Raw genomic sequence first — 27,722 nt, forward strand, 5'->3', positions numbered from 1 at the left:
TTAAAACCCCCCCACAAAACTCCTCCAAAAGGTCTTCCCAAACTGATCTCTTCCATTTTCCCTATCCACCTTTCCTCCTGCATGGACTGTACCTCTGTACGCTCTGCACCCTCCTTCCCCACTTAGACTGGGACCCATTTGGGACCCAGTGGAGAAGCAGTGTGGCCTAATGGCCAGAGCCTGGGCCCAGGAGCCAGAAGGACCTGGGTTCTTAATTCCGGCTCCATCGCTTGTCTGCTGTGTGACCGTGGGCAAGTCCCATCACTTTTTCCGGGCCTCAGTTCCCTCATCTGTAAAATGGCGATTAAGAATGCGAGCTCCATGTGGGACATGGACTGTGTCCAACCCGATTTACTTGCATCTACCCCAGCACTTTAGTGCCGGGCCTGGCACATACAAGGCACTGAACAGCAAGCGCTCAATAAATACGATTGAATGAATAAATGTACGAACACCAAAAAGAGAGAAAAAAAGGACTGCATCTGATGCTGTTATCCGTTCTCTACCCCAGCGCTTAGCCTAGTGCTTAACACCTAGTGAGCGCCTCACAAATGCCGTGAGCAGCACCGTTATTAAATGCTACTAGCCCTCTAGACTGTAAGCTCGTCCTCTAGACTGTAAACTCGTTTAGACTGTGAGCCCACTGTTGGGTAGGGACTGTATATGCTGCCAACTTGTACTTCCCAAGCGCTTAGTACAGTGCTCTGCACACAGTAAGTGCTCAATAAATACGATTGATTGATTGATTGATTGATTGGGCAGGGAATAAGTCTTCTATATGGCTATACTGTACCTGCCTGACTATACCAGTCTTCTAGACTGTGAGCCCACTGTTGGGTAGGGACCGTCTCTATATGTTGCCAACTTGGACTTCCCAAGCGCTTAGTACAGTACTCTGCACACAGTAAGCGCTCAATAAATACGATTGATTGATTGATATACTGTCCCTGCCCAAGTGCTTAGTTCAGTGCTCAGCACACAGTAAGAGCTCAATAAATATGACTGACTGGACTCTCTCCCTTCTAGACTTTAAGCTTGTTGTGGGTAGGCAATATGCCTGCTACACCGTCCTCTCCCAAGTGCTTAATACAGTGCTGTGCACAAAGTAAGCGCTCATTAAATACGATTGATTGACATACTGTCCCTGCCCAAGTGCTTAGTTCAGTGTTCTGCACACAGTAAGAGCTCAATAAATATGACCGACTGACTGGACTCGCTTCCTTCTACACTTTAAGCTTGTTGTGGGTAGGCAATATGCCTGCTATACTTAGCTCAGTGTTCTGCACACAGTAAGAGCTCAATAAATATGACCGACTGACTGGACTCTCTTCCTTCTAGACTTTAAGCTTGTTGTGGGTAGGCAATATGCCTGCTATACTTAGCTCAGTGTTCTGCACACAGTAAGAGCTCAATAAATATGACCAACTGGACTCTCTTCCTTCTAGACTTTAAGCTTGTTGTGGGTAGGCAATATGCCTGCTACACTGTCCTCTCCCAAGTGCTTAATACGGTGCTGTGCACAAAGTAAGCGCTCATTAAATATTACCGACTGACTGGACTCTCTTCCTTCTAGACTTTAAGCTTGCTGTGGGTAGGCAATATGCCTGCTACACTTAGCTCAGTGTTCTGCACACAGTAAGAGCTCAATAAATATGACCGACTGACTGGACTCTCTTCCTTCTAGACTTTTGCTTGTTGTGGGTAGGCACTATGCCTGCTACCCTGTCCTCTCCCAAGTGCTTAATACGGTGCTGTGCACAAAATAAGCGCTCATTAAATACGATTGACCGACTGGCTGAGAGGGAAAGAGGGATGGTCGGAGAGGGGGCTGCCGTATTACCAGGCCAGGGAGCAGGGAGGGGGCTTGGCATCTGGACGGGGGGCAAAGAGGCCGGGCTGGAGGGTGGGGGGGAAGCCGCGCGGGGTGGCCGCCGGAGAGGGAGGTGAAATGCCACACGGGGCGGAGGAAAGAGGGGCGACCCCCCCCTCGGGGCCTTTATTGGACTCGGTAACAAATCCCACGTATGTAACAGGCTGTACAGAGGCCCAGAGCCCCCCTCCCCTCTCCCCAAAGAGCAGCTTCAATGAGGGGGGCCGGGGGGGACCCCACCCCGCCCCACCCCGGGATTCACATTAGCCAGAAATAATGGAAATAAATTAAGTGACGTTGGGGAGAGGGACGGGGGGGGAAGGCAGGGGGTGGGACGCCACAGTCAGTGCATGGGGAGAAACCCTGCCCCCCAAACCTTCCCCCAGCCCCGGGGAGGCCGCCCACCTCGTCTCCCCAGAACGGGGAAGCCCGGGTCCGTCCCCGCCGCCGCTCCAGGGGTGTGCTTCGTGGGCCGTTTTGGGGGCAGAGCCGCCGCCGAGGAGTCGGGCGGTTGGAGGGGCGCGGGGAAGGGCGGCCCCCCCGTCCCGTCCCCCGGCCGCGGGGCTCACTCCACCCGCACCAGTAGCCCGTAGAGCAGTGTGGCGCCGGCCTCCTTGGTGACCCACTCCAGCTCGGCCAGGCTGAAGCGCGGGTCGGGAGGGGGCTCGGCCGGGCCGGGCGGGGGGCCGGCCGTGTAGGAGCCGGGCCGCACGCACACCTGGAAGGCCACCTGGGCCGTGTGAGGCCTCAGGGACTTGGGGTCCCGGAACCTGCGGGGAGACACGAGGGGGACGGGGGCGGAGGGCGCCGTTGGCGGAGAGGGGACGGGGTGCAGTGGGCTGCATTGGGGAGGCTTCCGATCCCCGCTCCGCTGCTGGGTCGTGGGGGGCAGTCGCTTAACCTCTCTGGGCCTCAGTCTCCCCTGTGGAGCAACAGGGCCAGCAGCCCCCTCCCCGGGCTCTCCACCCCACCGGTGCCCGCCTCCTAACCCCCTGGACTCCCACTGCCCCTCTCCAGGCTCTCCTCACTGCCCTGTGCCTACATGCCCTTTATTTCCCCTGCCGGCCCCCCAGCACTTATTTCCCTATCTACCCTTTATTGATTTCTACTCCTGCCTGTCTCCCCCTCTAGACGGCAAATCCTTGTGGGAGGGGAATGAGCCTGTCTGCTGTTGTACCGTCCTCTCCCAAGCACTCGGCCCAGTGCTCTGCACCCAGGAAGCGCTCAGTAAATAGGACTGAATGAATGACCGGCTCCCAGGAGCTCCCCGCCGGCCCGGCCCGGCCCGGCCCCGGCTACTTACTGCACTTTGGCGGCGTGGGGCTCGGCTCCGGCGTAGCGCAGGGACGGGGAGAGGCGGACCCGGGGCGGGGCGGGTCCCCGGGGCGGTGCGCTGTTCTCCCCCGGGGGAGCCTCCTCGTACCCCCCACCCGGCTCCGCCTTGCCCGGCCGGCAGCTCAGGATGGACACGCTGCCTGGAAGGGGAGGGAGAGTGAGAGATTCAGGGGGATCGGGGGCCCCCCGAGTCCCACCCCGGCCGGCCCCCGCAACCCTGTCCCACTCCCCGGTCCCTCTGGGAGCCCTCCCCGAGCCCCCGCTCCCTGGGCACCTGCCGCCAGCTCTCCCCGGTCCAACACCCTGCGCACGGCGGCCACGCTGCTCCCGTGATAGGCCATGTGCCACTTCTTGCTCAGCGTCGCTCCCTCGAGCCTCGGGTTCACCCTGGGGGCGGGCAGCGGGCCAACGTGTCAACGGCCACAACTTCCTCCCCGGGAGTCCCACCCTCCGTGTGGGACCCCCCCGCTCCTAACCGTACCTCGTTCTCGCCTGTCCCGCCATCGACCCCCGGCCCACGTCCTCCCCCGGGCCTGGAATGCCCTCCCTCTGCCCATCCGCCAAGCTAGCTCTCTTCCTCCCTTCAAGGCCCTACTGAGAGCTCACCTCCTCCAGGAGGCCTTCCCACACTGAGCCCCTTCCTTCCTCTCCCCCTCGTCCCCCTCTCCATCCCATCTTACCTCCTTCCCTTCCCCACAGCACCTGTATATATGGATATATGCTTGTACATATTTATTACTCTATTATTTATTTTACTTGTACCTATCTATTCTATTTATTTTGTTAGTATGTTTGGTTTTGTTCTCTGTCTCCCCCTTTTAGATGTGAGCCCGCCGTTGGGTAGGGACTGTCTCTATATGTTGCCAACTTGGACTTCCCAAGCGCTTAGTCCAGTGCTCTGCACACAGTAAGCGCTCAATAAATACGATTGATGATGATGATGATGATGAAAAGGGGTCGACGGCCCACCGCTCGGCCGGGACAACCTCACTTTCCGTCCCGGGAGGAAGAGGGCCGGTCCTCTCCCCGGGCCCAGGTCCCCCCACCGAACCCACCCCCCGGCCGGCCGCCTCTCGGGGGTCCCGGTACCTGAGGTTGAAGCGGCACCAGCCGAAAGGCAGGGCGTACTCTCGGGGGGGCTCCCCGCGGCGCCGGTGGGCCTCGTCTCCCCGCAGCTGCCGGCACGACTCGCAGTAGCACAGGCTGCGCTTCGGGGGCGGGACGAAGTAGCCCTCTGCAGTGGGTGGACAGACAAGGGCCACAATTGCGGGGGGCGCGGGGGACGGTGTCAGGGCTGGTGACTCTCCCCCGCCCCCCTGGAACTAGAGAAGCAGCGTGGCCCAGTGGAAAGAGCCCGCGCTTTGGAGTCAGGAGTCATGGGTTCAAATCCCGGCTCCGCCGACTGTCAGCTGGGTGACTTTGGGCAAGCCACTTCACTTCTCTGGGCCTCAGTTCCCTCATCTGGAAAACGGGGATTAACGCTGTGAGCCCCCCGTGGGACAACTTGATCACCTTGTAACCTCCCCGGCGCTTAGAACGGTGCTTTGCACATAGTAAGCGCTTAATAAACACCGATGCTATTCTATTTATTTTAACATGTTTCGTTTTGTTGTCTGCCTTCCCCTTCTAGACTGTGAGCCCGCTGCTGGGTAGGGACCGTCACTATATGTTGCCATCTTGTGCTTCCCAAGCGCTTAGTCCGGTGCTCTGCACACAGTAAGCGCTCAATAAATACGATTGAATGAATGAATGAATGAATCATCATCATGTGAGCCCACTGTTGGGTAGGGACTGTCTAAGTTGCCAACTTGTACTTCCCAAGCGCTTAGTACAGTGCTCTGCACACAGTAAGTGCTCAATAAATACGACTGATTGATTTTGATTGATTATTATTATTTAACTCCTTTCTACCCGCCCCGGGACTCACCGGGCAGCAGCAGCAGCTCTTGGAAGCGGGCGCACAAGGCGTGGTACTCGCAGCTCTTCAGGGGGCTCGCGTCGGCCGGAGGCGCCCAGCACACGCTCTCCTTGATTCCTGAAGCGGCGGGGCCGGCAGAGTCACGGAAGGGGAGGACTAGGGACCCCCGGGGCATGGCGGCGGGGGTGGTCTGCGGCCCTTCCTCCCCCACCCCCCATCCCGTCTCACCGTCCACCACGTCGGCCTTCTCCATGTCGCCCTGCGGCCCGGCCCCCTCCCCATCAGCAGCCCCCGCTTCGGGGCTCACGATGGTCACCTGGTCGGGGACAAGGGGGTGAAGGGCAGCTAGAGGACGTAGGGGTGGCTCTTGGCCGTTCTCCCCCCAGGCCCAGGATTTTGGGAACCTTCTCCGTCAGCCCACCGCACTTATTGAGCGCTTACCGTGTGCAGAGCACCGTGCTAAGCGCTCAGGCGAGTCCAACAGGACAATACAACAGACAAGTTCCCCGCCCACAAGGAGCTAAGAGAAGCAGCGTGGCTCAGTGGAAAGAGCCCGGGCTTTGGAGTCAGAGGTCGTGGGTTCAAACCCCGGCTCTGCCAATTGTCAGCTGGGTGACTTTGGGCAAGTCATCATCATCATCATCAATCGCATTTACTGAGCGCTTACTGTGTGCACAGCACCGGACTGAGCGCTTGGGAAGTACAAGTTGGCAACATATAGAGACGGTCCCTACCCAACAGTGGGCTCACAGTCTAGAAGAAGTGAAGTCACTTCACTTCCCTGTGCCTCAGTTACCCTATCTGTAAAATGGGGATTAAGACTGTGAGCCTCACGTGGGACAACCTGATCAACTTGTGTCTACCCCAGTGCTTAGAACAGTGCTTTGCACATAGTAAGCGCTTAACAAATACCAACATTATTATTATTATTACAGTCTCGAGGCGGGAGACAGACGTTAATAGAAATAAACGCAATTACAGACAGAGCCACGAGCGCGGAGCCGATGGGGGTGGGCGACCCCGACGCACATCGCCCAGGCTAATGGGGCTCGTCCCTGCCGGAGGGTGGGCTCCTCCCTGGCGGCCCGGCCCCCTCCGCCCGCCGCCCCCCTCACCTGCTCACACTGGCCGTACAAGTCCACCAGGACGTGGCAGGGCTGGGGCAGGTCGGCGACGGCCAGGCCCTGGTCCAGCCCGTTGAGGTGGAGGTGGAGGCCGCCGGCCCCGTCCAGCCGCAGCCCCAGCACGGTCCCCTCCCGCACCGTGTCCAGGTTCGGCCCGAAGTTCTCACGGATCTGTCCGGGGGCGGGATCCGGGGCTGAGGACCGGGCGGCAGCCCGCCCTCCCGCCCCCGGTCCAGCCGGCAGGCCTGTCCCCCCTCAGCGCCCGCCCCCCGCACCTTGAGGCCGTTGTGGTAGACCCCGTGACCCCGCAGGAGCCAGGAGGCCCGTTTGAGGGCGCAGGCCGACGCGGGGAAGTTGAGGCGCTCGGGGGGGCAGGCGATGACCCCCAGGGCCAAGGAGGACGTCCACTGGCGGTTGAGGGAGTCCAAGCGCACCTGCAGGGGATGGGGAACCGCGCTGCACAACTTGCGGCCCCTCCAAGGCCGAAACCGTCACCGTACGGAAAGCGGCCGCAGCCGGTCTGACTCCGTCCACCCGAGGCAGGCCGGCGTGGGGGCCACTTAAGCGGTTGCTCCCCGGCCCAGCCCGGCATCACTTCCAGTCAGATCCTCCCCAACACCCCCAACCTTCCTGGGGGACGTTGGAAAGCTGTCAACAGCCCCCCTTGACATCCTCGAACATCCCTGTTGCCAACTTGTACTTCCCAAGCGCTTAGTACAGTGCTCTGCACACAGTAAGTGCTCAATAAATACGATTGATTGATTCCTGAGTTATCCCCGCTCCAAGCCACTCAGGGCCTGTGGCTGGCAAACTGATCTCTTCTCCTTGAACCTGAGGCAAAAGCCTAATTGTCCTGCCACTTCTAAATCACTTCTCGGGTGACGGGGTGAGGAGATCGACGCTTGCCCTCACTTCCAGCCAGGACGGGATGGGGACCGGGGGCCGGTGAGGGAAAAGCCTCGTCCCCGGGCCCCGCTTCTTGTCCTTACGGGAAGGAAGAATTTGTGGCCTGGAGAAGAAGTGGCCACTGAGGGAGGCAACCTCGCTTCGTGCCCGGGAAGGAATGGGAAGCAGGACGTGGCCCCGGATGGTGCCCCCGCTTCTGGACCCTATGAAGAGCGGCCCCCGGAAGTCCTGGGGGGGTGGGATGGCGGGAAGGACCGACTGAAGGGCCGTCTCCTTCAGGAAGCCTTCCCTGGCTAAGCCCTCCTCTCCTCTTTTCCCACACCCTTCTACGTCACCCTGCCTCGCTCCCTTCATTCGTCCTCCTTTCCATCCCCTAATTCCTGTCCAGAGGAGGCCTCCCTTTCCTCTCCAGACCAGAGAAGCAGTGTGGCCTAGTGACTAGAGCCGGTCCCGGGAGTCAGGAAGCCCTGGGTTCTAATCCCGACTCCGCCACTCGTCTGCTGGATGACCCAGGGCGAGTCACTTCACTTCTCCGGGCCTCCGTTCCTTCGTCTGCAAAATGGGGATTAAGGCTGGGGGTCCCACGTGGGTTGCGGACTGTGTCCGGCCTGACTTGCCTGCGTCTACCCCGGCGCTTAGTACAGTGCCGGGCACACAGTAAGCGCGGAAAATATATTACAGAAGAAAGTTGTTGGATTTTGGGACCAAGTCGGTGGGCCGGGGCGGGGAGGGAGGACGTCGGCACACCTGGATGAGCTGCTGGGGGCCGAGGGGCCGACCGATGACCACGATGCCCTGGTTGTAGCTGGCTACTCGTGTGGCTGTCAGGTTTCCGTTCGACAGAAGTATGTTCTTCCCGTGGTTCTCCAGGAACTCCAGGGCCGGCGGGATGCTGGGAATCTCGGGGGCACACTGCCGGTGCGACGGAGGGGGGACAGATTAAAGGCCCACCTCCTCCAGGGAGCCTTCCCTGATTAGGCCCTCCTCTCCTCCCATACCCTCCTGCGTCGCCCTGACTTGCTCCCTTCATTCATCCTCCCTCCCATCCCACAGCACATATATATATATGTAGATATATATACATATATAGATATAGGTATATCTGTATATCGATACATAGATATTTATCTATATCTATATAGATATAGGTATATATATATCTATATATCGATATATAGATATATCTATCTATCTATATACATATAGATAAATAGATATATCTATATACCGATATATAGATATATATCTATATCTATATAGATATAGGTCTATATATCTATATATCGGTATATAGATATATCTATCTATCTATCTATATATATATAGATAGATAGATATATCTATATACCGATATATAGATATATATCTATATCTATATAGATATAGGTATATATATCTATATATCGGTAGATAGATATATCTATATACCGATATATAGATATATATCTATATCTATATAGATATATATCTATATTTCGGTATATAGATATATCTATCTATCGATATATAGATATATCTATCTATATATATATATTTGTAACGTTTATTCATATTGATGCCTGTCTCCCCTTCTAGACTGTGAGTTCGTTGTGGGCGGGGAATGTGTCCGTTTGTAGCTGCACTGTGAATACAGTGCTCTGCACACAGTAAGCGCTCAATACGTACGACTGAGCGAATGAACGAATGAAAAGGGACTCCAGTTGGCTCCGTTAACCGAAGCCCGGAGGAAAATCCCCCTCCCCGATCCCCCCCGTCGCCACCCTCAACCCCGGGTCCGGAGCCCGGGAGCTCCGTCGGGGCGCCTCACCGGCGAGCCCGGCTCCTCTTCTTCCTCTTCGTCGTCGTCCTCCTCCTCGTCCGCCTCGCTGGCGGTCTCCGAGGCGACGGAGGGGGGCTTGGTGCCTTCGGGCTCCTCCGCCAACGAGGAGCTGACGATGGAGACGCCGGACACCCGCCCGTAGAGGTCCATCACCGCCCACACGTTCTGTCCACGGGGGCGGCAGGGGGAGGGAAGAGATCCGGTCGGGGACACACGGTGGGGGTTCGGTTTTTGGTTTTTTTACGGCATCTGTGAAGCGCTTACTATGTACCGGCCACTGTACTAAGCGCTGGGGTCGATCCAAGCTCATCGGGTTGGATACAGTCCAAGTCCCTCATGGGGCTCACAGTCTTAACTGCATAGGGCATGGCCTTGGGAGTCAGGAGGACCTGGGTTCTAATCCTGGCTCCGCCACGTGTCTGCCGGGTGACCGTGGGCAAGTCACTTCTCTGGGCCTCAGTTCCCTCGTCTGTAAAATGGGAATTCAGACTGTGAGCCCCAACGTGGGACAGGGACTGGGTGCAACCTGATGAACTTGTATCTACCCCAGCGCTTTAGAGCAGCGCTTGGCACACGGTGAGCGCTTGTGGCTCATTGGAAAGAGCACGGGCTTTGGAGTCAGAGGTCACGGGTTCGAATCCCGACTCCGCTACATGTCTGCTGTGCGACCTTGGGCAAGTCCCTTAACTTCTCTGAGCCTCAGTTATCTCATCTGTAAAATGGGTATTAAGACTGTGAACCCCACATGGGACGACCTGATCACCTTGTATCCCCCCCCAGCGCTTAGAACAGTGCTTTGCACATAGTAAGCGCTTAACAAATGCCAACATTATTATTATTATTATTATTATTAACAAGTACCATAGCTACTATTACAGAGAAGGGAACCGGGGCCCAGAGAAGCGAAGTGACTTGCTCCGGGTCACACAGCGGGCAAGTGGCTGGAAACTCATCGCGGGCAGGGAAGGTGGCTGTTAACGTTGCTCTACCGCTCTCTCCCGAGCGCTTAGTCCAGTGCTCTGCACACTGTAATCGCTCACTAAAAACCACCGGCCGTCTGACTGACGGGTGGTGGAGCCGGAACTAAAACCCAGGTCCGTCCGACTCCTGGGCCCGGGCGTTTGCCACGAGGCCGTGCCGCTTCTTGGCAGGTTAGGGCCAAGGGGTTGTCCGCCCCGTGAGGGGAGGTAGGGATAGTTTTGGGGAGAGGGGGCTCGGTCCGCGACTTCGGTCCGGGCCGACACCGGCGGGCCCCACGGGGACTGGGGCGTTGTGGGGGGAACGTGGCCGGGCTCCGGTTACCTTGGCGATGCCGGTGGCGGCGGGGCCCATGTCTTCCCCGTTCAGCCGAATGTGCATTGTGTCGTCCGCCCCCCGGAACACCCCCACCCGGCTCCCGACCTGGGGGACCGGACGCACGCGGGGGTCACACGGGGGTCGCCGGCGCGACCCCGACTCCCGCCCCCGGTCTCCCTTCGTCCCCTCTCGGCCCTCCCCCGTCCCGGTCCCCCGCGGCTCACCCCCAGCCTGTCCAGCGAGCGGCCGTAGTTCATGCGCTGGAGCTGGCCGTTCCTCCACACCTCGCAGCCTGACACCATCCAGGTCAGCTTGGCCCGGAGCTCGGGCAGCGACGGGGGCAGCCCCGGGCTCCCCCCGCCGCCGCCGCCGCCCGCCCCGGGCCCCGCCTCCCCGGGCAGCAGGGTGGTCAGACCCAGGCGGAAGGAGCCCGCCCACCGCTCGTCCACCTCCTCCACCTTCACCTGGGGATGGGCCGGGGACCAGGTCAGAGAGCCCATCCTGCCCCGCGGGAGGCTCTCGATCAATTCGATCCCGGGGATGACCGCCGCCGGCTCGTCTGCAACTCCCGGGGGCCACCGGATGGCCGGAATCGCCACCCCACCCTGGAAAACGGGCCCTGAGATTCCCTTCGCCGGGACCCCCGCCACTCCGGCGCCCACCTCGAAGACCTCGTCCGTCCGCAGCTCCTTCATGCTGAAGACCAGGCCGTGGGCGTAGCCGGCCGCCCGCACCGCCCGGCCCCCGTCACCCTGGAACGTCACGTTCTTCCCGCAGTTGCTGTGGAAACGATGGGACACGCCGGCCGCTGCGGGGACGGCCGGGGGCCGTCAGCGACGGGTGGGGGACGGGGAAAGAGGGGGGCATCTCTTCCCTCCCCTTCACGCCCCCCGTCCCCAAACCGGAAACGAGTGGCCAACCTCTCGACACCGCTGGTTTGTTCGGGGCATACGGGAAGTGTTTACTATGCTCCAGACGCTCCACTAAGCACTGGGATGGACCCAAGCTAACTGGGTTGGACGCAGTCCCTGTCCCACGTGGGGCTTACAGTCTTCACCCCTATTTGACCGCTGAAGGGTTTCGACTGTGAGCCCACTGTTGGGTAGGGACTGTCTCTGTGTGTTGCCAGTTTGTACTTCCCAAGCGCTTAGTACAGTGCTCTGCACATAGGAAGCGCTCAATAAATACGATTGATTTGACCGATGAGGGAACAGGCCCAGAGAAGTCAAGGGACTCGTCCGAGGTCACAGAGCGGATGGGCAGCGGGGCTGGGATTAGAGCCCAGGTGCTCTGGCCCCCAGGCCCGGGCTCTGCCCACTAGGCCAGGCTGCTTTCCTCTCCCACCGGGAAGGGACGTGACTTCCTTTTCCCACAGGGAACTGAATGAGAAGGGGGAAGCGGACAAAGGGGAAGTGGGGGGCGAGGCTTGTGACATCGCTTCTCGGCCGGGCGGAACGGCAGGCCTGTTGGAAGGCGGCACGGGGAAGGAAGGACCGGGAGGCCAGGCGCCTCCCCTGCCTCCTTCGCCCCCATCTCCCTGACCGTTCGGAGAGGCGGATGCCTCCCTTGCGGACGGTCTCCTCTTGACTAAGATTCCCTGTCCCCACTCCCGCTTTTCCGGGCCTCTCCCGGCTCCCTCGCTAGGTGCGAACATCTCCCGCTCCCACCCAAAGCACCCAGAGGATCGTGGCGCCCACCGAGGCCGGCCTTCCACGGCTTCCGCTGAAACCAGCGTCCCCCGGGGTTGCCGCCACGCTCCCGGACTCGAGGAGTAGCCTGTGTCTTACCGGACGTGACGGGTGCAGCTGGGTGAACCTGGGGTACTTCTGGCTGAAATTACAGCGCTACACGGGGGCGGGTATGTGTGTGTATGTCTTTCCCTCAACCCAAGGAGGGTTTGTGTGTATACGTGTGTCCCAGGAAGGGAGTGTGTATATAGGCAAGTGTGCGTGTTGGGAGGCCAAGGATACACCCCTCAACTCTCTCCGGGCCTGACGGGGAGGGAACCACGGGGCGCGGGAATCCCCGCCCACTCACCCACCCGCCGGCCGCTCACCCGGGGACTGCAGGGGGAAGGACTTGTCGGTGGCGTTGCTGGTGGACAGGCTGTTGTCCATGGGGCCGGTGGCGCTGGTGATGGACACCTGGACACACTGGCCGTACAGGTCGACGACGGCGTACACCTCTGCGGACGGGGCGGGGGGCGAGGAGGAGAGGAGAGGTCGGCCGGGGGACGGGAGCGAGGCCCGGGCGGCCCCGGAGGGGCGGTCGGCGGGGGTGGGGGGGGGGCCGGTCGTCACCTTTTCCGGGGGGCAGCCCCGAGCAGGCCACGCCCTGGTCCAGCCCATTGATGAAGTAGTGCAGGTCGCCCTTGGCCGTCCGCATCATGCCGATGCGCGAGCCAGTGCCCAGCGAGTCTAGGTCGCAGCCGTAGTTGTTGCGCATGGTGTTCCCGTCCTGCATGATGGCCGTCCCGCTGGGAGGGGGGAAGGGGAGCGGAGTTAGGGTCAGGGCCCCGCCGCCCCCCACCTCCCAAGACACCTCCGTCCCCGCCTCCCAGGCATGAGCTCCTCTCTCCCAGGAGCCCCTCCCGAAATCCAAGTCGGCCCCAAACATCTGCCTTCCACAATAGAAGCCCTGCATCGCTTCACTCCCACCAGGCAGGCAGGGCATCCTGCTCCTCTCCTATCACCAGGCTTCCCGTTGCCATAAAAGCCCTTTGGGGGGGCTTTCCCTCCCTCCCTCCCTCCCACCCCTCCGGCTCAGGGAACGGGTCTACCGACTCTGTCGTACTGTCCTCTCCCAAGGGCTTCGTCCAGTGCTCCGCACACGGGAAGCGCTCAATAAATACCACTGATCGACCGGCCGTTCCCTTTGGGGCCTCCCCGCTGCCCGAGAAGCCCCCAACGGATCTCCCCGGCGGGGCCGACGGGTCAGCTGGGCCCGAGCCCACAGAGGCTCCCCGGCCAAGTTGCCCCAAAGCCCCGCAGGCCGGAGAGAGGAGGGGGCGGGGGAGCCCGGCCCCGCCGTGGTCTGACCCCCACCAGCCCCCAAGGCCCAGCCCTCACCTCAGCATCCACGTGTCGTAGTCGATGTCGGTCATGGTGTTGGGGAACTCCAGGTCCTCGGGTCGGATGGCCGTCACTCCTAAGGCGGGAGAAGGAGGAGGAGGAGCAGGCGGAGGAAGGGAGGGAGGGACGGCGACGGTCCCTGCTTCCCCCCTGGTGTCTCGGGGAGCCCTCCGTGAGTCCCCGCCCCCATCCCGAGACCACTTACCGGCCTCGATCGACCCCGACCAGCGGTCCACCATCTTCTGGATGACGATCTCAAACAGCTCGCCGTCTCGCAGGGCCCTGCCGGGGTTGGCGGGGGGGTTGGAGGGGAGCCCTGGGTCGCAGCGGTTGTCTTTTACGGTATTTTTTAGACACCATGTACCAGGCAAGCTGATCAGGTTGGACGCAGCCCCTGTCCCACGTGGGGCTCACGGTCTTAGTCCCCATTTTACAGATACGGGAACTGAGGCCCCGAGAAGTGGAGGGTCTCGCCCAAGGTCCCACAGCAGACGAGCGGAGGAGCCGGGACTAGAAGCCAGGTCCTTCTGACCTTTGGGTCCGGGCTCTAACCGTTAAGCTATGCTGCCTTTTCGTGATAATGACGGTGGTATTTGTTAAGCGCTTACTATGTGCCAGGCACCATACTAAGCGTTTGAGTAATCCCGGTCCCATGTGGGACTCTGTCTCGATCCCCCCTTTTTGCAGGTGAGGGAACTGAGGCCCAGAGAAGTGAAGGGACCCGCTCAAGGTCAAGTCGGGTCCCCCGACTTCCAGGCACGGGCTCTACCCGCTAGGCCACGCTGCTTCTCGGCGATGGGAGCCGGGGGAGGAGGGAAGGCGGGGAGGGGAGGCGGCGGGCCGGGGACTGACCGGTTGGAGATGACGATGGCGTCGTTGAACTCGCTGCGGCAGTTGTGGCGGAGGGCCGTGCGGCCCCCGTTGGTGATGACGGCATTGCTGCCGTGCAGCTGGTGGAAGCGCAGGTCGCTGGATCCGGCCCCCGACGACGGCGAACTCGGGGACGGCTGGTCCGGGCCCTCCGACAGGTCATCCGGGAGAGGCGGCGGGTCTGCGGAGGGTCAGGGGCGGGAGGGCGAGAGAAAGGAGAGTCGCCACAACCCCCAACACCCATCCACGCCCCCGTGGCCACACGCCTCGCTCCGCCCCCCGGCCTCACCGGCGTCGTCCACGATGGTGGCCTGGGCGGCTTGGCCGTAGAGGTCTACGACGGCGTAGACGGCCGGGGGTACGTTCCAGGCGGCTGGGCCCTGGGCCACCCCGTTGACGAAGAAGTGCAGCGTCCCGTCCTCCCGGCGCACGACCCCCACCGTGTCCCCCGCCTGCCATCCCCACCGCAGAGCAGCGGGGGAGAAGAGGGGGCGACCGGGTCAGGCGCGCGGGCTCCCCGACAACTCCCCCCCCCCCCCCCCGCCTCCTGCCGCAGCCGTGGGGGCTCCCCAAGTCTCACCGCCCCCACCCCCGCCCTGCCCACCGCTGCCACAGGGAAATGGGGGGAGAGGGGACGGCTGGGTCAGACAGAAACTCCTCACCCTGGGCTTCAAGGCTGTCCATCCATCGCCTCGCCCCCTCCTCCCTCACCTCCCTTCTCTCCTTCTCCAGCCCAGCCCGCACCCTCCGCTCCTCTGCCGCTAATCTCCTCACCGTACCTCACTCTCACCTGTCCCGCCATCGACCCCCGGCCCACGTCATCCCCCGGGCTTGGAATGCCCTCCCTCTGCCCCTCCGCCAAGCTAGCTCTCTTCCTCCCTTCAAGGCACTGCTGAGAGCTCACCTCCTCCAGGAGGCCTTCCCACACTGAGCCCCTTCCTTCCTCTCTCCCTCGTCCCCCTCTCTTACCTCCTTCCCTTCCCCACAGCACCTGTATATATGTTTGTACATATTTATCACTCTATTTATTTATTTTACTTGTACATATCTATTCTATTTATTTTATTTTGTTAGCATGTTTGGTTTTGTTCTCTGTCTCCCCCTTTTAGACTGTGAGCCCACTGTTGGGTAGGGACTGTCTCTAAATGTTGCCAATTTGTACTTCCCAAGCACTTGGTACAGTGCTCTGCACATAGTAAGCGCTCAATAAATACGATTGATGATGACGATTTATGGGCTCCCCTGACCTCCTCCATCCCCCGACCCCCCCGCCCGCACCTGCCACGGGGAGATGGAGAGGGGAAAGAGACAGAGGCTGGGTCAGACACGCGGGCTCCCCCAGACTCCCTGCTTGCCCCACCCCGGGGTCCGCCCCCCACAGCGGCCCACCCTCTGCGGCACCGCCCACCTTGAGCCGGTCCAGATTGTGCCCGTACTCGTCCAGGATGGTCGTCCCATTGTGCATCACCCCGTTGCCCGTCATCATCCACGTACCTGGAGCGGGGCGGGAGAAGGGGCAACAGGATGGGGCCGAGTCAGCGGGGGCGGGCGGGGAGGCCCCGGCCCGGCCCGCGTGGGGCCCCGCGGTGAGACCCCGGGAGAGGGACTGGGGATCTAGTCACGGCTCCCTGTGGGGCCTTGGGCGAGTCACTCCACCTCCAGAGACCTCGGCCTCCTCGTCCGGACACCGGGGCGGGGGGTTCCCCGCTCTCCCCGCCGCTTAGATCGGCCCCCACCCGGAGCGGGCGCCGGTTCAGCCCTGGCCCGCCGAGGGAGGTGGGCAGGGGTCCCCCCCGCGCCGTCCCCCCGCCCGGTGGCCCACCGGAGCGCAGGTTGGTCATGGTGGAGGGCAGCTGCAGGTAGGCGGGGTTGTGGGTGGTCACGCCGATCTCAATGGAGCCTGCCCACTTGTCCACCATCTTGTCGATGCGCACTTGGAACAGCTCTCCGTCGCGGAGGGCCCGGCTGCTCAGCACCACGCCGTGGTTGAAGTCGTCCGTGGCGCTGGGGGGGGGGGTGGGGGGGTGGCCGGAGCGTCACCCCGGGGTCCGCCGCCCCCCTCAACCGCCCCCGCCGCCCCGCGGGGACCTACTGAGGCCTGAGCGCCGTGCGCCCCTCGTGCGTGATGGCCGCCTTCTGCCCGCAGTTGGGGTGGAAGAGGAGGCGGTCGGGCTCGGGGGGCAGGCCGGGGGTCCTCCGGTGGGCCCCCTCGGGGGACAGGGCCCGCAGGATGGCGTTGTTGCGCCGCAGCCGGTCGCTCTGGTTGTGGTTGTGGACGATGGTGACCTTCACGGCCATCCCGTACAGGTCCACCACGCCGTAGACCACGGGAGGCGTGAGGGGCGTGGCCACCCCTGCCCGGCCCAGGGCCGACGGACAGACACACGGATAGACAGGCAGCCACCGGTCAGCGACGCCCAGGCCTCCCCCCGGCCCAGCTCCGGCCGCCCGCGGCCCCCGCCGCTCACCCTGGTCGACGCCGTTGATGAAGAAGTGGAGGGCCGAGCTGGCCTTGCGGGTCAAACCGATGTGGTCCCCTTCCTGGGGGGGTGAGGGGGCGTGGGGAGGAGACGGGGGCTCGTGACCTCCGGGCCGGCCCCCCTCCCCGCCAGGTGGTAGACAGGGCCTGCTCGCTGAAAGACAGGGCCCTGTTGGCCCCCAGGTGGGTGCCCAAACTGTGCCTGGCGCCGGGCAGCCCGTCCTCCGCGCCGCCGGCCGGGGTGGGGGGCACCCGGAGGAGGGGAGAAGGGGCGCCGAGGAGCCGGACTCACCTGCAGCTCGTCCAGGCTGAACTCACAGTATTCCCGGCGGGTGCCCTTCCCGTTGGTGAGGATTCCACAGCCGCTCATCATAATGGTGCCTGCTGGCGGGAAGGGGTGGGTGAATGGGGGTGGCGGTCCCCCTCCTTCCCTGGTTCGCCCCTGGAGCGGTAGCCCGGCCCCCAGGCCCCCCACCCCAGCCCCGCCATCCCCCTGCCAGGCCTTGCCTGAGCGCAGGTTGGTCATGGTGGCCGGATAGTCCAGGCTGTCGGGGTTGTGGGTGGTGACCCCGATCTCGATGGAGCCCGACCACTTGTCCACCAGCTTGTCGATCCGAATCTGGGATGGGCCGGACCCCAAAGACACACATACACACACACACACACACAAACAGCTGACCGGGCCGGGCCGAGCCCCCGGGGTCCGGGCCCCCGGCCCGCCGACCCGGCTCCCCCTCCTCCCCCGGGAGCCCCAGGGGCACCTCGAACATCTCGTTGTCCCGCAGCGGGCGGTTGGTCATGACGACGCCGTTGTTGAACTCGTCGAGGGGCCGGCGCCGCTCGGCCGTCTTGTTGTTGTTGCTCAGCTTGATGAGGGTCCCGCACTTCTCGTGGAAGAGCAGCGCCGCGTTGGAGGGGGGCGCCCCGGCCGGGCCCTCCGCCCCCGGGGACCCCAAGCTCACGCTCAGCAGCCCCCCGTTGTAGGCCGACAGGATGGCGTTGCTCACCACCTCCGACAGCTCGATGCCGGAGAAGCCTGCGGGGGACAGCCGGGGGAAGGGAGTCCGGGGGGCCGGGGAGGGGACCGACCCGCCGCGGGACGCGAGGGGTCCCCGTTGACGTCCCCCGGCCCCCCGGCCCCGCTCACCTGCTTCGGCCTCCAGGCTGTTGGGGAATTTCTCAGGCCTGGCCTGGCCCCGGGGCACCAGGGAGGCTGGAGGGGCGAGGCGGGAAGGGAACGGGTGAGGAGCGGTGGTCCAGGCGCGGCTGCTGGACCACCACGTTCAGGCCCAAGGTCCCGTCTCTGCCCAGCTGGGTCCGGACACCCGCTCTACCGAACCCCCACCTTTCCACCCCACAACGGTCCAGCCGGCTCCGGACCCCCCGCTCCCCCGACCCCCCCACCCAACCACCCCGCGACCGTCCGAATAGTCCCCCGGACCGTTTCCCCAGCCCTGCTCCCTCAAATCCCCACCCGCCCGCCCCGCGGCCGTCCGGCGGGCTCCCGGACCCCAGCTCTCCCAAATCCTCGCCCACCTGCCCGCCCCCCGACCGTCCAGCTGACTCCCGGACGCCCACTCCCCCCAGCTCCAACCCGTCCAGCCGGCCCTCACCCTGGTCGCCGGCGGCACCCTCCTCCGCCGGCCCCGTCGCGGCGTCCGGCGGGGTCCCGGGGGGCTCGGCGCAGGAGACCACGGTGACCTGCGTGCACTTGCCGTAGAGGTCGACGACGGCCCAGACCCGCGGGGGCAGGCCCGAGGCGGCCACCCCGCAGTCGCGCCCGTTGACCCAGAGGCGCAGGTCGCCGGCGGCCGTGCGCTGGACGCCGACGCGGTCGCCCTCGCCCAGCTGGTCCAGGTCCTGGCCGTACTCCTCCAGCACCGAGCGGCCGTCCCGCAGCACCGAGCAGCCCGACACCACCCACGAGCCGCCCTTCAGCCCCGTCGCGCTGCTCGGGAAGTCCAGCACCTCGGGGTCCAGCGCCGTCACCCCGATCTCCAGGGACCCGCTCCACGAATTCACCTGGGGGCGGCGGGCGGCGCGGTGGGCGGGCGGCGGGCACCCTCCCCCTCCGACACCCGCCGCCTCCCCCCCGGCGGCTCGCTGCGGGCACGGGACGTCAGTCGGTCCGTCGTACGTAGCGAGCGCTCGCTGCGTGCGGAGCACCGGACTAAGCGCTCGGGACAGGACGAGGGAACCAGACGAGTTCCCTGCCCGCGACGGGCTTAAGGTCTAGAGGGGGAGACGGACGTTAACAGAAATAAACCACGCTGCTTCTCGAAGGTATTTAACAAGGCCGCACGTTCCCCTCTGGGCCGTGAGCTCGTCGTGTCTATCAGGGAATGTGTCTATCAACTCTCCCGTATTGGACTCCCCCAATCACACCGGGCGCACTCGATCGGTCATATTTATCGAGCACTTACTGAGTGCAGAGCACTGTACTAAGCTCTCAAGAGAGCACGTTCCTGCCCACAACAAGCTTATATCTAGAGACCCGGACTTACACACGCTACAGTCTAGACTGTAAACTCGTTGTGGGCAGGGGATGTGTCTGTTACACAGTCCTCGCCCAAGCGCTCAGTCAATCAATCAATCAATCGTCTTTATTGAGCGCTGACTGTGTGCAGAGCACTGTACTAAGCGCTTGGGAAGTCCAAGTTGGCAACATACAGAGACGGTCCCTACCCAACAGTGGGCTCACAGTCTAGAAGGCGGGGGCTGAACTGGAGTTTTCTATGTTTTGACATGAAAAGAATGATCTGCAGGGAGCATACACATTTATATGCAAATATGCACCTATTATTTTTGAGACAAAACCTTACGCACAAGAATGTCCTGAACCCCAGTAATGGAAATTTGTTTACCACTTCTATTATTTCAAAGTACTTTCACATTTATCATCTCATTTTAGCCTACAACACCTACAACTGACTGGCAATTTTGTACATATTTATTACTCTATGGTTTTACTTGTACATATCTATTCTATTTTGTTAGTATGTTTGGTTTTGTTGTCTGTCTCCCCCTTCTAGACTGTGAGCCCACTGCTGGGTAGGGACTGTCTCTCTAAGTTGCCAACTTGGACTTCCCAAGCGCTTAGTACAGCGCTCTGCACACAGTAAGCGCGCAATAAATACGATTGATTGATTGGCAACCCCACTGATTGATTGATTGAACCCAGAGCGCTGTACTGAGCCCCTGGGAGGCTACTCTATAGTTAGTTGCTGTGATCCCTGTCCTCTAATCAATCAATCAATTGTATTTATTGAGCGCTTTCTGTGTGCGGAGCACTGGACTAAGCGCTTGGGAAGTACAAATTGACAACATATAGAGACAGTACCTACCCAAAAGTGGGCTCACAGTCTAAAAGGGGGAAACAGAGAACAAAACTAAACATACTAACAAAATAAAATAAATAGAATAGATATGGACAAGTAAAATAAATAAATAGAGTAATAAATATGTACAAACATATATACAAATAACCTCTAAGAGGTTCGCCCCTCCCCACATGGGCCTCCGCACCATCTTCCCCTCACCCCCAAGGTCTCTCTCCCCCTCCAGATTCCCCCCAGCTCCACCTCTACCTCTCTGAGCTCCCCTTTTTTTCAACTGGAATTCATTAAGCGCTCACTATGTGCCAGGCACTGTACTAAGCTCTGGGGTAGATACAAGCGAAAAGGTTGGACCCGGTCCCTGTCCCACATGGGGCTCGTAAGCTTCGTCCTCATTTTACAAGTGAGGGAACTGAGGCACAGAGAAACTAGGTGAATTGTCCAAGGCCACCGAGCAGATAAGTGGCGGAAGCGGGATTAGAACCCAGGTCTTTCTGTCTCCCAGGCTCGGGCTCTAGCCACTAGGCCACACTGCTTCTCTTCCTCCCCACCCTCCGCCACCCGGCACACCCTTCAACTCCATCTCCCCTCCGTTATCTCTCGCCCCCAGAGACCCGCCGGGGCCTGATACCCTAAGCCTGGTCCATCCCCCGTTCATTCACTCAATCGCATTTATTGAGCGCTTATTCCCCCATCTTACCTCCTTCCCTTCCCCACAGCTTCATCATCATCATCAATCGTATTTATTGAGCGCTTACTATGTGCAGAGCACTGTACTAAGCGCTCGGGAAGTACAAATTGGCAACATATAGAGACAGTCCCTACCCAACAGTGGGCTCACAGTCTAAAAGGGGGAGACAGAGAACAAAACCAAATATACTAACAAAATAAAATAAATAGAATAGATATGTACAAATAAAATAAATAGAGTAAAAAATATGTACAAACATATATACATATATACAGGTGCTGTGGGGAAGGGAAGGAGGTAAGATGGGGGGATGGAGAGGGGGACGAGGGGGAGAGGAAGGAAGGGGCTCAGTGTGGGAAGGCCTCCTGGAGGAGGTGAGCTCTCAGCAGGGCCTTGAAGGGAGGAAGAGAGCTAGCTTGGCGGATGGGCAGAGGGATTGGGGGCATTCCGGGCCCGGGGGAGGACGTGGGCCGGGGGTCGATGGCGGGACAGGCGAGAGCGAGGTATGGTGAGGAGATCAGTATATATGTTTGTACATATTTATTACTCTATTTATTTATTTATTTTGCTTGTACATATCTATTCTATTTATTTTATTTTGTTAGTATGTTTGGTTTTGTTCTCTGTCTCCCCCTTTTAGACTGTGAGCCCACTGTTGGGTAGGGACTGTCTCTAGATGTTGCCAATTTGTACTTCCCAAGAGCTTAGTACAGTGCTCTACACATAGTAAGCGCTCAATAAATACGATTGATGATGATGATGCAGAGCACTGTACTAAGTGCTTGCTCAGCATACCACTGACAAACCCACATATAGTAAGCACTCAATAAATACCACTGATTGACTGCCACTGATCTGCTGTGTGACCTTAAAAGTAATAATAATCACTGTGGTACTTGTTACCCGCTCGCTACATGCCGAGTACCGTTTCAAGCGCCAGGGTAGATGCGAGATTCATTCATTCTTTCAATCGTATTTATTGAGCGCTTACGGTGTGCAGAGCACTGTACTAAGTGCTTGGGAAGTACAAGTTGGCGACATATGGAGGCGGTCCCTACCCAACAGTGGGCTCACAGTGTAGAAGAGAATAAACTGACTCTGGTGGGATTCGAACGCACAACCTTTGAATCGCTCTCTGGTCACTAGAAGTCCAATGCGCTATCCATTGAGCCACAGAGCCACCTAATAAGATGATAAGGGTTGGATGCAGTCCCTGTCCCACAGGGGGGAGGTCACGGTTTCAATCCCCATTTTACAGACGAGGACCTGAGGCCCAGAGAAGTGAAGCGACTTGCCCAAGGTCACCCAGCAGACATATGGCAGAGACGCGATTAGAACCCACGACCTTCTGACTCCCACGCCCGGGCTCTTTTCACTGGAGCACGCTGGCTCACCTCCTCCAGGAGGCCTTCCCAGACTGAGCCCCTTCCTTCTTCTCCCCCTCGTCCCCCTCTCCTTGCCCCCCATCTTAATTCCTTCTCTTCCCCACAGCACCTGTATATATGGATATATGTTTGTACATATTTATTACTCTACTTATTTTACTTGTTCATATCTATTCTATTTATTTTATTTTGTTAGTATGTTTGGTTTTGTTCTCTGTCTCCCCCTTCTAGACTGTGAGCCCACTGTTGGGTAGGGACCATCTCTATATGTTGCCAATTTGTACTTCCCAAGCGCTTAGTACAGTGCTCTGCACACAGTAGGCGCTCAATAAATACGATTGATTGATTGATTGGGGACGTCATTTAACTTCTCTGGGCCTCGGTTTCTTCAGCTGTAGAACGGGAATCAAATCCTACGCCCTCTTCCTTAGACTGTGAACCCCAACTGGGACAGGGACTGGTCCAACCTGATGATCTTGTATCCATCCCAGTGCTTAGAACAGTGCATGGTATCTAGTAAGCGCTGAAGAAAAGCAGCGTGGCTCGGTGGAAAGAGCCTGGGCTTTGGAGTCGGAGGTCGTGGGTTCAAATTCCGGCTCCGCCAATTAGCTGTGTGACTTTGGGCAAGCCACTTCACTTCTCTGGGCCTCAGCTCCCCCATCTGTAAAATGGGGATTGAGACTGTGAGCCTCCCCATGGGACCACCTGATCACCTTGTAACCTCACTATTATTGTTGAGAAGCAGCATGGCTCAGTGGAAAGAGCCCAGGCTTTGGAGTCAGAGGTCATGGGTTCAAATCCCGGCTCCCCACTTGTCAGCTGTGTGACTTTGGGCAAGTCACTTCACTTCTCTGGGCCTCAGTTCCCTCATCTGTAAAATGGGAAGTAAGACTGTGAGCCCCCCGTGGGACAACCTGATCACCTTATAACCTCCCCAGTGCTTAGAACAGTGCTTTGCACATAGTAAGTGCTTAATAAATGCCATTATTATTATTATTATTATTATTGATCGATCGATCAATCGCATTTCCTGGACTCTTTGCATGGGCAGCCCCCGCTGCAGCGTGGCTCAGTGGAAAGAGCCCGGCCTTGGGAGTCAGAGGTCATTGGTTCCAAGCCTTGCTCTGCCACATGTCTGCTGTGTGACTTTAGGCAAGTCACTTCCCTTCTCTGGCCCTCAGTTCCCTCATCTGTCAAATGGGGATTACGACTGTGAGCCCCATGCCGGACAACCCGATCACCTTGGGATAATAATGATAATGTTGGCATTTGTTAAGCGCTTACTATGTGCAAAGCACTGTTCTAAGCGCTGGGAAGGATACAAGGTGATCCAAGGATACAAAGTCTTCGTCCCCATTTTCCAGATGAGGGAACTGAGGTCCGGAGAAGTGACTCGCCCAAAGTCACACAGCTGACAATTGGCAGAGCCGGGATTTGAACTTATGACCTCTGACTCCCAAGCCCGGGCACTTTCCATTGAGCCACTCTGCTTGTATTCCCCCCCCCCCCCACAACAGCGCTTCGCACATAGTAAGTGCTTAACAAACGCCATCATTAATAATAATAATATAATTTTAGTATTTGCTAAGCACTTACTATGTGCAAAGCACCGTTCTAAGCGCTGGGGAGGATACAAGATGATCAGGTTGTCCCATGTGGGACTCACAATCTTAAACCCCATTTTACAGATGAGGTCACTGAGGCGCAGAGAAGTTAAGTGACTTGCCCAGAGTCACACGGCTGACAGGCGGCAGAGCCGGGATTTGAACCCATGACCTCTGACTCCCAAGCCCGGGCTCTTTCCACTGAGCCATGCTGCTTCTCTAATAATAATAATGGCATTTAGTATTATTATTATTCTCTGTGCCTCAGTTCCCTCATCTGTCAAATGGGGATGAAGACTGTGAGCCCCCCGTGGGACAACCCGATCACCTTGTATCCCTCCCCAGCGCTTAGAACAGTGCTTGGCACATAGTAAGCGCTCAACAAATGCCATCATTAGTATTATTCTTGTTATTCTCTGTGCCTCAGTTCCCTCATCTGTCAAATGGGGATGAAGACTGTGAGCCCCACGGGGGGCAACCCGATCAGCGATTAGAACAGAGCTTTGCACCTAGTAAGTGCTTAATAAGTGCTATTATCATTATTATTGGTACTGCTATCCAAACCTGATCACCTTGTAACCTCCCCCACGCTTAGAACAGTGCTTCGCACCTAGTAAGCGCTTAATAAGTCCTATTATCATTATTACTAGAATTGGTATCCAAACCTGATCACCTTGTAACCTCCCCCACGCTTAGAACAGTGCTTCGCACCTAGTAAGCGCTTAATAAGTGCTATTATCATTATTACAAGTATTGGTATCCAAACCTGATCACCTTGTAACCTCCCCAGCGCTTAGAACAGTGCTTTGCACCTAGTAAGCACTTAACAAGTGCTATTATCATTATTATTGGTATTGCTATCCAAAACTGATCACCTTGTAACTTCCCTCACGCTTAGAACAGTGCTTTGCACCTAGTAAGTGCTTAATAAGTGCCATTATCATTATTCCTGTTTAGTTGTCTGTCTCCCCTTCTAGTAAGTGCTTAAGAAGTGCCATTATCATTATTTTTGGTATTGCTATCCACGCCTGCTCACCTTCCCGGCGCTCAGAACAGTGTTCTGTACGTAGTAAGCGCTTAAAAAGTGCCATGATCCTTATTTATGGTATCGTTATCCAAACCTGCTCACCTCCCCAGCGCTTCGGACAGTGCTTTGCCCCTAGTAAGCGCTTAATAAGTGCCACGATCATTATTCCTGTTTTTTGTTGTCTGTCTCCCCCTCCTAGTAAGTGCTTAATAAGTGCCATTATCATTACTCTTGGCATTGCTATCCAAGCCTGCTCACCTCTCCAGCGCTTCGAACAGTGCTTTGCACCTAATAAGCGCTTAATAAGTGCCATGTTCCTTATTTTTGGCATTGCTATCCAAACCCGCTCACCTCCCCAGCGCTTCGAACAGTGCTTTGCACCTAGTAAGCGCTTAAAAAGTGCCATTATCATTATTATTAGTATTGCTGTCCAAACCTGATCACCTCTCCAGTGCTTCGAACAGTGCTTTGCACCTAGTAAGCGCCTAAGAAGTGCCATGATCCTTATTTTTGGTATTGCTATCCAAACCTGCTCACCTCCCCAGCGCTTCGAACAGTGCTTTGCCCCTAGTAAGCGCTTAATAAGTGCCATTATCATTATTCCTGTTATTTGTTGTCTGTCTCTCCCTTCTAGTAAGCGCTTAAGAAGCGCCATTATCATCATTTCTGGTATTGCTATCCAAGCCTGCTTACCTCCCCAGCGCTTAGAACAGTGCTTTGCCCCTAGTAAGCGCTTAACAAGAGCCATTATCATTATTATTGGTATTGCTATCCAAACCTGATCACCTCCCCAGCGCTTCGGACAGTGCTTTGCCCCTAGTAAGCGCTTAATAAGTGCCATTATCATTATTCCTGTTTTTTGTTATCTGTCTCCCCCTCCTAGTAAGCGCTTAAGAAGTGCCATGATCCTTATTTTTGGTATTGCTATCCAAACTTACTCATCTCCCCAGCGCTTCGAACAGTGCTCTGCACCTAGTAAGCGCTTAAGAAGTGCTATGATCCTTATTTTTGGTATTGCTATCCAAACCTGCTCACCTCCCCAGCGCTTCGAACAGTGCTTTGCACCTAGTAAGCGCTTAATAAGTGCCATTATCATTATTCCTGTTTTTTGTTGTCTGTCTCCCCCTCCTAGTAAGCGCTTAATAAGTGTCATTATCATTACTCTTGGCATTGCTATCCAAGCCTGCTCACCTCTCCAGCGCTTCGAACAGTGCTTTGCACCCAGTAAGCGCTTAATAAGTGCCATTATCATTATCCCTGTTTTTTGTTGTCTGTCTCCCCCTCCTAGTAAGCGCTTAATAAGTGCCATTATCATTATTCTTGGCATTGCCATCCAAGCCTGCTCACCTCCCCAGCGCTTCGAACAGTGCTTTGCACCTAGTAAGCAAGCGCTTAAAAAGTGCCATTATCAGCATTATTAGTATTGCTATCCAAACCTGATCACCTCCCCAGCGCTTCGAACAGTGCTTTGCACCTAATAAGCGCTGAATAAGTGCCATTATCATTACTCTTGGCATTGCTATCCAAGCCCGCTCACCTCCCCAGCGCGTCGGACAGTGCTTTGCACCTAATAAGCGCCTAACAAGTGCCATGATCCTTATTTTTTGGTATTGCTATCCAAACCTGCTCACCTCCCCGGCGCTTCGAACAGTGCTTTGCACCTAGTAAGCACTTAAAAAGTGCCATTATCATTATTATTAGTATTGCTATCCAAACCCGCTCACCTCCCCAGCGCTTCGGACAGTGCTTTGCCCCTAGTAAGCGCTTAATAAGTGCCATGATCCTTATTTTTGGTATTGCTATCCAAGCCTGCTCATCTCCCCAGCGCTTCGGACAGTGCTTTGCCCCTAGTAAGCGCCTAATACGTGCCATGATCCTTATTTTTGGTATTGCTATCCAAACCTGCTCACCTCCCCAGCGCTTCGAACAGTGCTTTGCACCTAGTAAGCGCCTAACAAGTGCCATGATCCTTATTTTCTGGCATTGCTATCCAAGCCCGCTCACCTCCCCAGCGCTTCGGACAGTGCTTTGCACCTAGTAAGCGCTTAAAAAGTGCCATTATCATCATTATTAGTATTGCTATCCAAACCTGCTCACCTCCCCAGCGCTTCGGACAGTGCTTTGCACCTAGTAAGCGCCTAATAAGTGCCATGATCCTTATTTTTGGTATTGCTATCCAAGCCCGCTCACCTCCCCAGCGCTTCGGACAGTGCTCTGCACCTTAGTAAGCGCCTAACAAGTGGCACGACCGTTATTACCTGCGGTGCTGCTACCGAAGCCCGCTCCCCCGCCCGCCCGCCCCCCGGTAAGCGCCGAAGCAGCGTCCCCGGCCGGAGCGCGGTCCGACGGGGCCCCGCACACCTTGCGGTCGATGCGGACGGTGAAGACGCGTCCGTCCTGCAGCGGGTCCCGGCTGAGCACCAGCCCGTGGTTGAACTCCTGCACCGGCTGCTGGCGCTGCGCCGTCCGGTTCCCGGCCGACAGGCTCACCAGCTTCCCGGTGCGGGGGTGCAGCTCCGCCCCCGGGCCCCCCCCCGGTCCCGGGCCCCCCCCCCGGTCCCGGGCCCCCTCCCCCACCGGCCGCCATCCGCGCCCCCGGCCCGCTCGCGACGGCCGCGCTTGGCGGCACCCTGGCAACGGCCGCCCGCCGCGCGGGGGCGCGCGCGCACGGCCCCGCCCCGCCCCGCGGCGGCGCGCTTTACGGCCGGAGGGAGCCGCCGCCGGCCGGGCCGCGGGGCGCCGCTTTACGGCGCGGACGCAAACGCGCCCTCGCCCCCCCCCGAGCGTCGTTGCTTTGCGACGGAAGGCAAACGCCCAGCCGTCCGCGCTTTTCGGCTACCGCGCAGCGGCGCCCCCTGTCAGAGCGCTCCGGCGCCTGCAGCAGCCCACGTGATCATTCATTCACTCACTCATTCATTCAATCGTATTTATTCATTCATTCACTCACTCATTCATTCATTCAATCGTACTTATTCATTCATTCAATCGTATT

General features: G+C 58.5%; 1 protein-coding gene across 1 annotated transcript; it reads right to left on the minus strand.

Annotated features, from left to right (window-relative positions):
- Positions 1-2,345: 2,345 nt before the first annotated feature.
- On the minus strand, positions 2,346-27,631 carry NEURL4 (neuralized E3 ubiquitin protein ligase 4). Its single transcript, XM_038768216.1, has 31 exons — positions 27,570-27,631; positions 27,308-27,472; positions 27,092-27,260; positions 18,302-18,710; positions 17,836-17,901; positions 17,450-17,724; positions 17,196-17,307; positions 16,981-17,072; positions 16,678-16,750; positions 16,302-16,563; positions 16,032-16,213; positions 15,618-15,703; positions 14,499-14,661; positions 14,192-14,390; positions 13,545-13,621; positions 13,337-13,415; positions 12,569-12,744; positions 12,325-12,453; positions 10,931-11,076; positions 10,493-10,732; positions 10,275-10,373; positions 8,961-9,137; positions 7,901-8,065; positions 6,523-6,681; positions 6,239-6,418; positions 5,352-5,439; positions 5,133-5,240; positions 4,295-4,439; positions 3,480-3,592; positions 3,174-3,345; positions 2,346-2,640 (listed from the first exon to the last, which is right to left on the minus strand). The coding sequence occupies exons 1-31, from the start codon at positions 27,629-27,631 to the stop codon at positions 2,436-2,438; spliced, it is 4,773 nt and encodes a 1,590-aa protein (XP_038624144.1). The 3' UTR covers positions 2,346-2,435.
- Positions 27,632-27,722: the final 91 nt, after the last annotated feature.

This window comes from Tachyglossus aculeatus, chromosome Y4 (assembly GCF_015852505.1).
Source record: "Tachyglossus aculeatus isolate mTacAcu1 chromosome Y4, mTacAcu1.pri, whole genome shotgun sequence".
Classification (NCBI taxonomy): domain Eukaryota; kingdom Metazoa; phylum Chordata; class Mammalia; order Monotremata; family Tachyglossidae; genus Tachyglossus; species Tachyglossus aculeatus.

Coding starts and splice junctions, on each gene's coding strand:
- NEURL4 (XM_038768216.1), bottom strand. CDS start 27,631: ATGAATGATCACGTGGGCTGCTGCAGGCGCCGGAGCGCTCTGACAGGG. Junction 13,622..14,191: donor GCCATCGTCATCTCCAACCG/GTCAGTCCCCGG, acceptor CAACCCCGGCAG/GGCCCTGCGAGACGGCGAGC. Junction 12,454..12,568: donor GGGGCTGCCCCCCGGAAAAG/GTGACGACCGGC, acceptor CCCCGTCCGCAG/AGGTGTACGCCGTCGTCGAC.